Raw genomic sequence first — 15,101 nt, 5'->3', positions numbered from 1 at the left:
CCAAATAAAGTGGTCATACCATGACAGATAAAGAACTCATCACATACAGACTGATTTTTTTCACTAAGCTTTTCTTTTAAAAATTTTATTTACTTATTTACTTACTTATTTCTTTATTTATTTAGAGCATGCGGGTGCGAGCAGGGAGTGGGGCAGAAGGAGAGAGAATCCCAAGCAGGATGCACACTGAGCGTGGAACCTGAAGCGGGGCTCCTGAAGGGGGGGTTCCACATGGGGCTTGATCCCACGACCCTGAGCCAAAATCAAGAGTTGGAAGCTCAACTGACTGAGCCACCCAGGTGCCCCTTCACTAAGCTTTTCATTCCTTCTTCAATTAACTCTTTAATCTCCGTAAAAAAAAAAAAAAAAACCAAGCACTGACAACAACTGCTTTTGCTATCTTTCAGATTTACCATCAGATAACACATTTCCTGGAAGTAGGAAAGCAAATAAGAAATTTGTCTCTTGGAGCAGTCTGAAACTAAGGAAATTAAAGGTGAATAGTGCCAACAAGAGTTGAAGTCAAATCCCTATTCCCTCTATTCATCCATCCTCTTAAAAAGCAGAAACAGGGGCGCCTGGGTGGCTCAGTCGGTTAAGCGGCTGCCTTCGGCTCAGGTCATGATCCCGGGGTGCTGGGATCGAGCCCCGCATCGGGCTCCCTGCTCAGCAGAGAGCCTGCTTCTCCCTCTCCCTCTGCCTGCCGCTCTGCCTACTTGTGCTATCTCTCTGTCAAATAAATAAATTTAAATAAAATCTTTAAAAAAAAAAAAAAGGCAGAAACAACAGTAAGATCCTGAAGATACTGCAGAGTTAAGTAAACCCTATGTTTATGTACATCTTATCAGTACTTTCCTAATCAAGTTCTGAGTTGAATCTGAATATTATCAATTTAGAATAGAAACAAGACGTGTACTGTTTAAGTGAAGATCAACTTATAGTGGGAGAAGGTACAAAAGCCATCCAAGATGAAAGTAATTTCATGCCTATCTAAAACAGCTACATTAAGAAACAAACTAGAATCATTTGGCTATCAAATAAACAGTAACTACAAACTACTAATGTGATAGCAAAGAAAATTATACCAAAATATATGATAGCCTAGTTATTGCACTGAGGAAGCTCCAGAACAGATAGGATGGAGGGAGGGGGAAAAGGAGGAAAAAAGGGAGGGAGAGGAAGAAGGGGCAGAGGGGAAAAGAGAGAAAGGGGTTAATACCATATTTTCTCCTTTACACATTTTAACTACTCCTTTTGATATCTGTATGTTTCCAGACAGCACTGTTACTGTTTCAGTCAGGTTCAACCAGTGCAGCATCCTACTTTTCCTTCTACTCTTGACTTAATATTCTATCAATTACTATGTCTTCTTAACTCTCTTCACACTATTTCTTCTAGAAAAATCACTTCTCCTGCCACAAGTATTTATTTTAATAAGTATCTTTTAAAATGAAAACATTTGCTTTATGAATTATTTTCAAAATATCATTATCACAAGATAAAATTAGTAATCTGATAATTTTATCTAATATCCAATTCAGTTTCCCAATTGTTCCCCAAAATGGAGAAACTGGATCTAATCTAAGACTATAACTGAATTGGGTTTTACATGTTTAAAACTCTAGAATGGTCCTTTTTTTGGGGGGGGAGGCAGAGATTGTCCTTTTAGAGAGTCTGCAACCCTACTATTTTCACATATTTATTACTTCCCTTCTTTTATCATTGTTACCAAAATGAAGATACCTCCTAGCTCTAGGCTTCTCGCCTCTCCCATCCACTAAAGTACTGTTCAGATCAGTGACTTCAACATGAAAAAATTCCCCACTGTTTAGCATATGAACTCTTTTTCAGCCCACCATTCGTCTTTTGAAACCAGGTCCACACTTAGTCAGCTGTGTCATCATTAACTTACATGCACAGGCCATCTGACCCTCCAGACATCTCAACTCTGAAAGATCCTTGCATACCCAATACTGTTATGCCTCCATATACTATTCATTCATTCTACAAAAATGTACCAAACATCTGCTACAGCCTAAACACAGGAGACACAGCAGTGAATAAAACAGATGAAAAATATTCTCATCCTTGTAGAGCATACATTCTGATGGAAAGAGAGAATAAATAAAATAAATCAATTATATAATGTAATAGAAACAAAGTAGGTGATAGGAAAAAGGAGCATAGGGGATGAAAGAATGTACTGTTTTAAATCACTTTTTGAAGGCCTTACTGAAGTGACATTTAAACAAAAACTCACAGGTGGCTAAAACCTCATGAATATTTGGAGAAAGAGTTTGGGGGGAGTAGGGGACTTATTGCACAGATCACAATTAACGTGTGTTTTAAAGGACAGGTAAGAAAAGGAGATGCGAAGAATGGGCTATCCTCAAACCCTACCATGAGTAGCTCCATTTCTAGTCTCACTTCAAATGGCACTTCCTCAAAAACACCTTCTCCGGGCGACCCTCTCTAATTCTGACCCCAAACCCAGTCACTCTAAAAATTTATCCTGTGTTAAGTCATGTATCACTATCTAAATAAAGTTTTATACTTTTTATTATTTGTCTCCCCTAACATAGAAAGACATCCCTAGTCTTGTCACTGGAGTAACAATAGCACTTAATAATGTTTCGCACAAACTATGTGCTAAGTCAGTATTTTGGTATAAAACAGTGCATAAAATGATGCCTTACTAAATGAAAAAGCAAGCAAGTTACAGAGTAGTATCTATAGTGTGATCTCATTTTTACAGAAATAACACATACTCTTTAGGTGGTACATTATAAAATAATACATTAGGAGAATAATGAGTTCTAAATCATTGTTGATTTAACAAAAAAACTGCTCACCTGTTGGCCTTGAGGACTTTGTAAGATTTGAGCTACTGCTGCAAGTGTATCTGTGTTTGTTATCTGAGATACCCATGGATCCGGTAGACCTTGGACCACATTGGCTGGAGTAACAGGTGTCACAGGAGTTCCTTTTAAAAAAAAGACATCACACCCACCCAAATAAACACGTAAGTAAATAAATAAGACGTGGAAAGGTAGAGAGATTTGCTTTGTCACTTTTATAAAATATGTACACTTAAATGTTTTTATTTTATTGTCTAATTACAGAATTAGGTAGACTGAAAAAAAAAAAATACCAAAAGGATCTGTCCATACTTGTCCTCATTAAGCTACTACTTTAAAGAAGCCTACACTACTTAGAAATGATTATAAATCTTATTACAGAAGAAAATTCAATGACATGAGGAAATATTCAAAATATAATTGAAAAATTATAAAACAGTATGTTCAATATAAAACTATTTTTGTTTGAAAATGGATGTGTATATGTACAGACACAGACACACACAACAAAAACTAAATACATACCAAATGTAAATTCCTCAACTATGAAAAGAAATTTTAAAAGTCTTTTAAATATACTTTCTAAAACAAGATTTTGAGATTATTACTAAAGCATTCTTGGCTTCATTAGATAATTTTTTCAGGGTTCCTTATAAATATTAAGTTCCCCTACTACACTACAAGTTGATTTACATGCAAATTTATGGACAGCCTACACCAGGAAAAAACTTAAGTGACAAAACAATTTCCCAAAGTTCACTGTATTTATGCTTCCAGGGATTTAAAAAGTTCAGATTTTTAATTTTTAGAAAAGAATTACACACAAATATAAATTCTGAGTCTATTTTTCCTTCAAATTACATTTCATTTCAATTACTTAATGCTAGATAAGTTCTCTTGCACTGTTAAATTGTTACTTTACAAATGAATAATCACCTGAAAAAAAAAAAAGTAGAATATTTAGAAAACAAATCTCTATCAAGGTAACATACCTGGGGTGTTGCTCATAGCAGCAGTAGTACTGGCCAAAACAGGTGTGACAACTGGGGGAGGAATCCCTGCTGCCATATCCAAAAGAGGCTGAATAATCTCACTCTTAAACACATTATTCTTCTGCCATAAATTTAATACTCTCACTATTTTACTCTGGAGGAAAAAAGAAAAATGACATTTTGATTTTCTGCTTTCAAAACTTAGCACAGTCATTTCACAGAGACTATTCGAACAGTGGATGGGAAGGATGGATTAAAATACTTCTGTAGTACTTTCCGCCCCTGAAATCATGTTTCTGTAATTTTGATTTGCTAATCTTAACACACTTGAAAAAAAAAAGTTCATTTTGACAGATGTACAAGGTAAATGAAAGCTACATTTAGTAGAAGGCAGGAATGACAACTCAGTTTCAGCTTCTATGTGAAGTCTAATGAGATCGATGGTTACGGTTGCCTGGAGACTGTATTAACGCTGTTGAGGTGATCAGGATTTATCTCAGCACCAAAGCTGTATTTACAGGTGATTTTGACTTCACCTTTTAAACAAATAAACTTTAAGACAAAGTCTTTATCTAACATGACCTTTTAAAAATTTAATATTGCAACCAACCCTATCAGAAGAGTAATGTAAATTTCCAAATCAGTATCACAAAATATGTAAACTTCTAATACCTCTGAGCACATATAAAGAACCCCTTTTTACTCTCTCTCAGGGTCCAAAGCCTTCTTTTTATGTGGTACAAAATATTTATTCATTCAGATCTAGAAGACTTAGTAGTGTGGTTTCCAGTACTAATAAAACTTTACCAAAATAAAAGAATTTTAAAATGCGGTTATTTTCTATTAATGGCTTAGCAAATCCATTTTTCATAGACACTAAATAGGTAAATATCAGTTCAGGTCAAATAATCAAAACATTAAATTAGTTGTGTGTGAGAATAAATAAGCTTTCAGTGTAATTCCAAAAGCTTATTATAGCCAGTTTCTTTAACACCAATTGCTTCAATAAGTTAAAAAATAGCCAAATCAACTACATCTCTCCACTTTTGTTTAAGATGCTAAGAATCTCAGAATGTGGAGAATGTAATAACTAAATATTCAAATTCAGAATTACTAGGAGTAAAGGGTAACATAAAATCATAGTTAAGATAAACTAGAGTCTCATTAGACCAAAGGGTAATGTATCGACTTAAAAAAAAATTCCTCGTATCAGTGAGATCATATGATACTTGTCTTTCTCTGCTAAGACTGATGAATCACAGACCTGTACCCCTGAAACAAATAATACATTGTATGTTAATTAAAAAAAAAAAAGGCAGCATACCTTGTCATCCCCAGGGCAACGATATAAATTCTGGAAAGTGCTAATGATGTTATTACTAAATCTGGGTGCAAACACATCCTTTTCTTGACCAAACTGATGTCGAGATTGTCGTACAATGGAGTCAATAACATAAAGTCCAGGTACCTTGTATTCTGGTTTACACTGATGGAAAAAAGAATAGGAAGGGAAGGAATGAGAAGGTAGCATTCATTATAAATCCTCTACAAATACAAAAACAACGCTTATGTAGACGTAATGAATGTTCAGACATTGACTATTCCACACCATCTGTCTCTGGAATGGCATTTTAATCTACACTGGCTACTCCATTCACCCAGTTCAACTGCCAATCACATAAGTTCCAAAACAGTACTGCATAACTGGCTTGAATGGCAAAAGCCAAAAGGATAAATAAGGTACTGTTGTAACAAAAAAAATTTTTTGTTTAATGACTTTGAAAAGCCACACGGAAGGAAGCAGCAAATTCAGGAAAGAGCTCTAGAGAATGTATTGCCAACATACATTAGACTTCATCTGAAATCCATATAACAAAAGGGTTTCTGAACTAATGAAGGAACACTATATATAACATTCTAAATACACGGAGCCCAAAGTTTCAAAAGTTTTCTCAAATACCACACCTATAAGAAAGATAAGACACAACCATTATGATTCCAGTAATCTATCCTATTTTTTAGCTACTCCACTGATAAAGGTTCTCAACCTTCTTATCCACCACCCAAATTGAGGAAAATGTCTCCTCCTTTCTTGCCACAAGCTTTTCTTCTGGTTAGGTGAGCACAATGAAGAATCCTTTTAGTATCAAGGTAACTGCTCCTGGTTTGTCACCGTATCCAGAAGCATAAGAAAACCTGCTTTCCAAGCTTATATTAATTAACATGGAATTATGGCTGCAAAAAGCAGCTTCAATTTTGGGGTGTAATTAGGTAAGTATCTCACCCAAAATAATTTCCTGGAAATCACATATGGCACATAAATTACATTCTGGAAAAATCCTTGGAAACCCAAGTACCAGTGAGAAAAGGATCCTCAATCCACCCCTAACACACACATACTTGTTTCTAATGGCATTTTCAGCTGAGACAATGAGTGATTTCATTCTGCAAAAATACAAGATGATGCTTCATCTATGATGCTTCATCTGTTCCCTCAAATACTTTTTAAGAATCTTATCCTTAGATTCTTACTTAGTCAAGAAAATGAAGAGACCTTTATTATCAATTCACAAGTATCTATTGCAACATTCTGACTGTTAAGACATAAGAGGGCAATAACGTTGGTGTCTGGATTCTGAAGTTTTAAGTTTAACCTACGTAAAGGTTAAAAACATCTGCTCTGTTGAAAGTTATGGTTTTTGAAAGACAAATAGTTTTCCCTCATGTTCCCAAAACATTCAGCATATTCATCCTTCAGTTCATGTATCTGGCCAAGGCTATTTTCCTTTCACTACCATACATTCAAAGAAGTATCAACCTAGCTGAGCAAATAATCTCAATAAAGAAAACTTAAAATTTAATGAAAAGCAGGACATCCACTTTGTTAAAATTTATCTATTCCCTAATGCCACAAACACAGATAAGTGATTAATAATTACTGATTAACTTGATTTACTGGCATCTTAATTTTGCTAAACACAAAAAAATCTGATATACATTATTTCATATAAATGATTATCTTGACAGTGAGACTGAACAGAATTTCTAAGTTGCTTGTAAGAGCTTTAAAAATTAATACTGAGAGGTGCTTGGGTGGCGCAGTCGATTAAATGTCCAACTCTTTTTTTTTTAACTTTTTTTTTTTTTAAGATTTTATTTATTTATTCATGAGAGACACAGAGAGAGAGAGAGAGAAGCAGAGGGAGAAGCAGGCTTCCCGCTAAGCAGGGAGCCCGATGCGGGACTCGATCCCAGGACCCTGGGATCATGACCTGAGCCAAAGGCAGACGCTTAACCATCTGAGCCACCCAGGCGCCCTTAAATGTCCAACTCTTGATTTCAGCTCAGGCTGTGATCTCAGGGTCCTGAGATCGAGCCCGTGTCAGGTTCTGCACTGAGCAGGGAGTCTGCTTGAGACCTCTGCCCCTCCCCCCACTTGTGCTTTCTCTCTCTCAAATAAATCTTTTAAAAAATACTGAATGGTTAAGTAATGAATGTACTAAATATAAAAAAAAAAATACATCTTTTTTGCTGATTTATAACAGGTTACAGACTCACAACACAGAAGAATCATGAGTGCACAGGATAATAAATGGACCTTTGGGGCCTACTGTAAGATCCCAAAGCTTCAAACATATATTAGCAGTTTAGAGGTAAACTATAAGGCCTAAGGAAAAAACATTTCTTCATCCACAGTATCTTTATATATACCATTAAGATGTTGTAGAACAGATTTTCCCTCACTTGTAGATTAGGCATTTTCGCCACAAAAATGGCAAAAAAAACCCCTTAAGTATGACTTAATGTTTTTTTTTTTTTTTAAAGATTTTATTTATTTATTTGACAGAGACAGAGACAGCGAGAGCAGGAACACAAGCAGGGGGAGTGGGAGAGGGAGAAGCAGGCTTCCCTTGGAGCAGGGAGCCCGATGCGGGACTCGATCCCAGGACCCTGGGACCATGACCTGAGCCGAAGGCAGACGCTTAACGACTGAGCCACCCAGGCGCCCATGACTTAATGTTTTAAAATAACTTAATAATAATTGGTAAACTTAGCTAAGTCACCAACTAGCAACCTGAGGAAACATTATAACCAAAAACCTGAAATGTTTTTTCAATTTCCTCTTCAAGTTCTATCAGTACTGAAAACACAAGAACTCCTAAGACTTTCCACTGGTATGAGGAATTTTTACTCTATAACTAATAATGGTAATAAAGTCATGTCATATTAAGTTTTCAGTTATATCATCTTCAAACTACATTCTAGTAATTTCCAATTTCTTCTGCTGCAGAAATAGGAGAGAGAAAGGCATTAATATAGGGAGAATGCACCTTTAAACATATCACATGATTTTCGTTCTAATGTTATTCAAGCTGTTATGTGGATACCATTAGAAGTCAGAGTTTTTTGGCAAAAAAACTCTCTAGGTGACTTGGACCACATACTTTGCAATATATAAACACACCTTATATAATGATTCTATTATTAGAATTTGTGCTACCACTTTCAGCTCTAAAAGTTAACATTAGGGACACCTGGGTGGCTCGGTTAGTTGGGCGTCCAACTCTTGATTTCAGCTCAGGTCATGATCTCAGGGTGGTGAGACAGGGCTCCACGGGGCTCAGCGCTGGGCATGGAGCCTGCTTAAGATTCTCTTTCTCCCTCTCCTTCTGCCCCTCACCCTGCTCGCGCACTCTCGAGTGCTTGTTCTCTCACTCAAAAAATAAGAAAATAAAAGTTAACATTAAAGGAAGCAAAGCTGGAATGGTTTGTACTTGCAAAGCACTGAATGATACTGACAATAGCATTTAAGGAAGGGCTGTTCCCAGGACACTGTCATACCTGACCCTACAGGAGTTCTCAAAGCGAATACTGGGGAAAAATCCTCTCCTGCTTCTGGGAGGAGGTAGAGAAAAGGAACCATTTTCAGACAGCCAGCAGCATTCTGTTCTTAATAAGGTATGACCTCAGGAGAAACTATTTAAGCAGAGCCTCATCTGCTGGGGTTTAACCAGAGTCTCACTGACCGGGGGTAAGGAAAATACAGCCCTCCTGTCTGGCCTAAGGAGGATTAAGAAAACCTGAGACGCATGTGTTAAGTCCATGGTGCAGAGGCACATGCTCCATAGAAAACCTAACATCCTACTCATTGGTGACAAACTGAAAGTTTTCCCACCAAAACTAAGTATGGATGACAACAAGGAGTGGAGGCCCCCTCTCACCACTGCTTTTCAACATCATACTGGAAGTCCTAGCTAATGCAACAGAAAAGGAAATAAAAGGCATACAGACTGGGAAGGAAGGTTCAACAAGAAGTAAACCTACATAATACTCTTAACTGAGCCTATGAGATCTTCACTGCTAACTCTGAACCGATCTACATATTATTTAAGGAAGTAACACTTAACTATAGAACTTAAATGAGAGATACAAAATAAGTGGAAAGACTAAGTGGTATTTTCTTTTAAGATGGCAAACACACTACTTTTGTGTCGTTTTTGAGACGTCTCATGATTCAGGTTTTCCTAAAAGTATGGAACCTCAGAAATTCCATTTCCACAATACCTAAGCTGGAAGGGATAATAGGGAATCACTAAGTCCTTTCCTCTTTACACTTACAGGGCCGTGGTCACCCAAACAAGGAAGCAAGAGATGGACAGGGCTTTGATACTTCACTGACATAAAGTATCATTGAATAACTACAGGAGAAGGGAGATGACAAGGAACAGTTCCTGATGAAACAAATCTAAACAAATCCAAATTTAATATACAGCTTAGTAAAATATTTCAGATTAACCTTGATGTGATAATACTGAATTTGAAGAAAAATAATAATAGTTTATAACTAATAATAACCTAATTTTTTTGGTTATCTTGATAAAAGGACATTTTGCTCTTCGACTACAGAAATTCATTCTATTTGATGAATCCTTAAGAGTCTAAAACACATTTTGACAAACAAGATTTAATGCTGGTTGAAAATTTAACTCCTTAAGTAAAGGTGATATGAGGGTAGTATCTTTTAAAAAGAATCTTAAACTAAGACTCATTAAATTAGAAGAATTTAAGTCCAACAGTATTAAGTGTGGGTAAAGATGGGAGCAATACAAACTCACACACTGAATCAGAGTGGGAGTATGAATTAGTACAACCATTATGAAATTAATTTGGCATTATCTAGCCAAGTTGAAGAAGTGCATATCCTACTACCTAGCAAATCCACTCCACAAAAATATAAACCACACTAGGATAAATATGAAAGTGTGTTCTCAGCATTGTATCGTTCATAACTCCAAAACCTGGAAAACATACAAACACAATGTCTGTCAACAGAATAGATAAGCAGCAGTTATTCACATAATGGAATATAAACAGCAATGAAAAGAAATATTGTTATATACAACAAGGATGAATCCTAAACATATACTACTGAGTAAAAATAACTGTACACTAAAGAATATATAATATAGGATTCCATTTATGCAAAACAGAAAAGCAGATTAAATTGCTTTAAGAATTCAGACTTAAAGAGTAATACTATAATGCCAAACAAGAACATGACTAACATATAAGTCAGACTGTGTGTTACTTAGGGAGGGATATGATCAGGAAGAAGTACCTGGGGACTTCAGTTGAAGTTCCATGTCTTGCACTGAGTGGTAGTTACACAGATAGCTTTAAAAACTTTAGCTATGCACATTAAGTTTTCTGCACTTTTCTGTATATGTGTACAAATATTTCATATAAAAAGAAACATTTATATAAACATCTGTGAGTTCTTAAATAAAACACAATAAGCAAAAGCTTCTCTTAATGACTAACAATGACTGGTAAGCTCAAGATTTATTTGAGATGTAAATTTAAGGTGTATGGGATGAAGAGCTGATCTAAAATATCCCAGAGCAGAATTCAGTAAAAAGTACAAAAGGAAAGTGAGAATCTGAAAATTTACTGTTTTCAAACTATCTGTGGCCAACTGCCCAAATCTTTGTGTACCCCACACCAGAGGCGAGAAGCCAAAGTAACCTTTTGACCAATTTTCCTGGCCTATGGGAAATCATCTTATATTATTATCTTTTCATTTATTACTATCATTCATTCCTCTATAAATCTTTCATGCTAAACAAAGACTCACAAATAACACATTATCAAACTGCTGCCGTATTTCTCCTCTCCTTGCACTATTTGTCTATGATGGGTGAAGGAAAAGTATAGCCAAGCTAATTATGTGGTGTTCTGGGGCTAGAGGATACCCAAAATTACAAGTCAACATCATTAAATAATACTTCACATTTTTCTTAGATTTCTCAATTGACTATATATAATGTACATGACAAATGGACTTTTTCATAAACTTGTTGAAACACTATTTCTACTATAAACAGTACTCTAATTCAGTGGTTTTCAAATTGGGTTCCACAGAAACAAAGCATCTATGCAAGGGTGTCAGGGCTATGGGGCAGAAAACAAAATAGGTGGAGTGGGCTTCTGGTTCCCTACCATAACCATTACTGCAACATTTTTACTTGTGTTTTATCTGTCTCCCCTTCCCCCCATATTAAAGTTCCAGTAAGAATAGGAAAGAAGAAAAAAAAAGGTTTCCTCTGGTATTAAAAAAATTATATACAATCTGGAACCTCATCAAAACCAAAAAAAAAATCTTTGTTCTGCAAGACCTTGGATCTTGTGTTAAGAGAACGAAAGAACTACCAACTAAAAAGAACTTATATCTAGAATATTATTCAGAACTCTGAAAACTTGACAGTAAAAAAACTATCCAATTAGAAAATGGACAAAAACATGAAGAGATATTTCACTGAAAATGCCAAATAAGCATTTGAAAATATGTTCAACATGATCAGCCATTAAGTAAATGCAAATTAAACCACAATGAGACACCACTATACATTTATCAGAATAGCTAAAATAAAAAATAGTGGTAACACCAAATGATGGCAAGAATGTGGAAACTGTATCAATCACACACCATTGGTGGGAATGTAAAATGGTACAGCCATTCTAGAAAAGAGTAGCAGTTTCTTATAAAACAAAACATGCACTTACTTTCCCAGAGAAATGAAAACTTATATTCACACAAAAATCCACAAATGTTCCTAGCAGCTTTATTAATAGCCCCCCCAAATGGAAATGATTCAGATGACCTTCAATGGGTGAACAGTTGGACAAACTGTGGTACATCCATACCATGGAATGTTACTCAAAAATGAAGGAGCCATTAGACACATGCACAATTTGCATGGATCTAAATAAAATGATACTGAGCAAAACAAGCCAATTTCAAAAGGCTACATTTAGGTAACATTCCTGAAATGGCAAAATTAGAGAACAGACTAATGCCCCCCAGGAGTTAGGAATGGGGGGAGGAGGAGAGTAGGGGTATAAAAAGTATAAAAAAAGAGTATAAAAAGGGGAAGGAACACGATGGCTCCCCGGGGTGATGGAACTATTCTGTATCTTGACTATGGCGGTGGTTTTATGAATCAATACATATGATTAAATTGCCTAGAACTAAATATACATACACACAAATGAGTGCATGTAAAACTGGTAAAATCTAAATTTGGTAGACTGTATGAACGTCCTGGTTGTAATACTTACGTTATTAAGACATTACCATTGGGGGAAACTGGGTGAAGAGTATATGGGATCTCTCTTTACTATAATCTAATGGAAATATCATTATTATCTATTGATTAAATGACAGATGAATCTACAATTATCACAAAATAGCTTAAAATGTACACACACAACTCAATTTACCATTACACTAACCCACTGCCGAATTTCTGCTTTAAACAGGGTAGGGGTAAAGCATTTAAATTTCTGCCCAGACACTGACTGGCAATGTCATTCCTCTTTGGTGTTCTAAGTCAGACTTTAAAATCAAAAGTCTCATGCTCTACTGACTGAGCCAGCCAGGTATCCTTCTAAGGCAGACTTTAAGATACAAAAGTAAGCTGTCTGGGCTGTGACCAACTGTACAAGTGACGGAAGAGTTGAACAGACTGTTTACCTCATTCACTATGACATAGTAGAATTGTTGATGAACCTCTTAACTATGAAAGATAGCACTGCATATGTCTTTCAGGCTGTGGAGAAACTAGGTAAAACTTAGAAACTCAGTATAATGACTGAAGAATGTGGAGGGCTGGAAATAACTGAAGCTCTATAAAACCATGAAAAAGAGTTTGTATACAAAGCTTCACTAAACTTGACTGAGAAGTACTTCTCTTAAGATCAAAATATTGTGCCAGAAATTACCTCTGAAGGTTATACGTTCTAAATGGAGGATGGCATTCCTGGGACTTCTAACTTTTAGAGTGCAGGGCATAAAGCTGTTTGTACTACGTTTGGTATAAGTTTGTCCTACTGTTTCTCTACTAGGAATTCTTCTTAAAATGTGGCTATTGGAGCACTTTGTATAATGAAACTATATTTGAACAGTTCCAAACTGTACATACTGTATGAGGTTTCTCCTCTCAACAGGTTTCTTATTTCTATGTGGAATGTTATAACTTGCAATGTCCTGTAAATAGAGATTAAATTCTACCCTTTTCTTTACTTCAACATCTCCCCCCCCAATATTGACTTGCTTTTCCAGACGGATTCTACAATTATCTCACAGTGGAGATAATTTTGCTCACTTAAGGTCTAAGATTCTGAAATATCTTAAAAGTACCCCTGCTCTAAATCAAATCAGTCAAAAAACATTTACCCATAAATTCATGTTTATCCTTTAAACCCTTACTATTCAAATTGTGGCTTCTGAACTAACAGCAAAAGCATCATCTAGGAACAGGTAGAAATGCAGACTCTCAGCCCCTTGCCACACTTAGTGAATTCAGAATCTGAATTTTAACAAGAACCCTAGGTAACTCCTATGCACAAAAAAGTTTTAAGATGCACTGCTTTAGACATTCGAAACTTTTTAAAACAACTTTTAAAACCTTTAGAACAATGAAATTTTCCAATCACCAACATTTCTATTTTATACTGTGATTTACCTAAAACACAGAGCATACTTACTTTACTTTGCATCTCAGCCTCAATTCACTAGTTGTTCATCTCAAAATATGTTTTACTAATACTCTAAGAAACCAAGACTTTATAAAAAAGCTGAATCGCATAAAGGTTAACTGATGTAGTCAAGGTTACCTACACAACAGTCACCTCACTTTGGTTCACATACCCCTCTCCTAGTCAACTATTTTTAAGAAACACTGCGACCTTCCTGAATCCTTAATGCCATATACCACTGATTCTCAAACTGGTACTGGTTACATCTAGGCACATGAACATGGGCAGAGTACAAAACCTAAATCAATTACAGTAAAGTACAAATATAGTATCATTTCATAAGTTTTAAGCCCTATGTACTCCTGCCAAAAACCGTGGCATGAATAGGACACTGATCACCAAGAGGGCAAAAAACTATAATTTGGTCACCTTGGACTCTGCTTATAAAAAGCATTACTAAATGTGTATAAGACAGCTGTTTTCAACTTCATCACCCTCTGCTTACCCTAGAAAATGGAATTTCAGGTCTATAAAATAAGATGTTGAGATGTATAATGTCTTAATGGATGAGACAAAATGAATCAGCAACAGCGAAGTAGGTGGTAGGCAATGTCTTATCCACACCTTATCTAAAAGAAGAGCTGCTCTCTAGGCATTCTGCTTGAAATGACAAGTGAGAATTAACACATTTATAATTTTATTTAAAATCAATCATATGTACACCATTTTTTTCAAGGGACAAATGCTCACTATGGCACTGCAAATTAAAAGAACATCTACCTAAATGAAAGTTATTGTTTTTAGAATTATCCAAAAAGCACTATTGTTTAATTTTTTTTAATTTCATTAATTTTTTTTTTAAAGTAGGCTCCATGCTGGTGGAGCCCAGTGCAGGGGGCTTGAACTTACAACCCTGAGATCAAGACCCGAACTAAGATCGAGTTGGACCCTTAACCAACTGAGTGACCCAGGCACCCTTATTTCTTAATTAGAAAATAAATGGAATCACTTTTGAACAGTCCATCAAAACAATTTAAGCTTGAGTATTTGATTTAAAAGAATAGAGCACAAGGCATTAATCTATAATTATAGTACATTTAGTGTATATATTGAAAATTATATACTTACTTTCTGAATGAATTTCTCAACACTCTGTACCACATGTTTATAGAACTAAAAGAAAAAAACATGAAGTGTGGTTTTAAAATCTATT

General features: G+C 35.6%; 1 protein-coding gene across 7 annotated transcripts in view; it reads right to left on the bottom strand.

The window, feature by feature from the left end:
• Window positions 1–15,101, bottom strand: part of SCAF8 (SR-related CTD associated factor 8) — a 196,032-nt gene that overhangs the window by 144,463 nt on the left and 36,468 nt on the right. For all 7 annotated transcript variants that reach the window (XR_014148013.1, XR_014148012.1, XM_006740365.3 and 4 more), the window contains 4 exons: window positions 15,017–15,061; window positions 5,175–5,336; window positions 3,851–4,004; window positions 2,853–2,983 (listed from right to left, as the gene is read on the bottom strand). Coding sequence is in view for 5 of the 7 variants with exons in the window: in XM_006740365.3 (XP_006740428.1) it covers window positions 2,853–2,983; window positions 3,851–4,004; window positions 5,175–5,336; window positions 15,017–15,061 (492 nt within the window). In the remaining 2 variants the exon portion in view is untranslated. The remainder of the gene's footprint in view (window positions 1–2,852; window positions 2,984–3,850; window positions 4,005–5,174; window positions 5,337–15,016; window positions 15,062–15,101) is intronic.

This window comes from Leptonychotes weddellii, chromosome 8 (assembly GCF_054177405.1).
Source record: "Leptonychotes weddellii isolate Sample4059 chromosome 8, ASM5417740v2, whole genome shotgun sequence".
Lineage (NCBI taxonomy): Eukaryota > Metazoa > Chordata > Mammalia > Carnivora > Phocidae > Leptonychotes > Leptonychotes weddellii.
The sequence above is the reverse complement of the archived record's forward strand: the minus strand, read 5'-3'. Positions and strand labels throughout refer to the sequence as shown.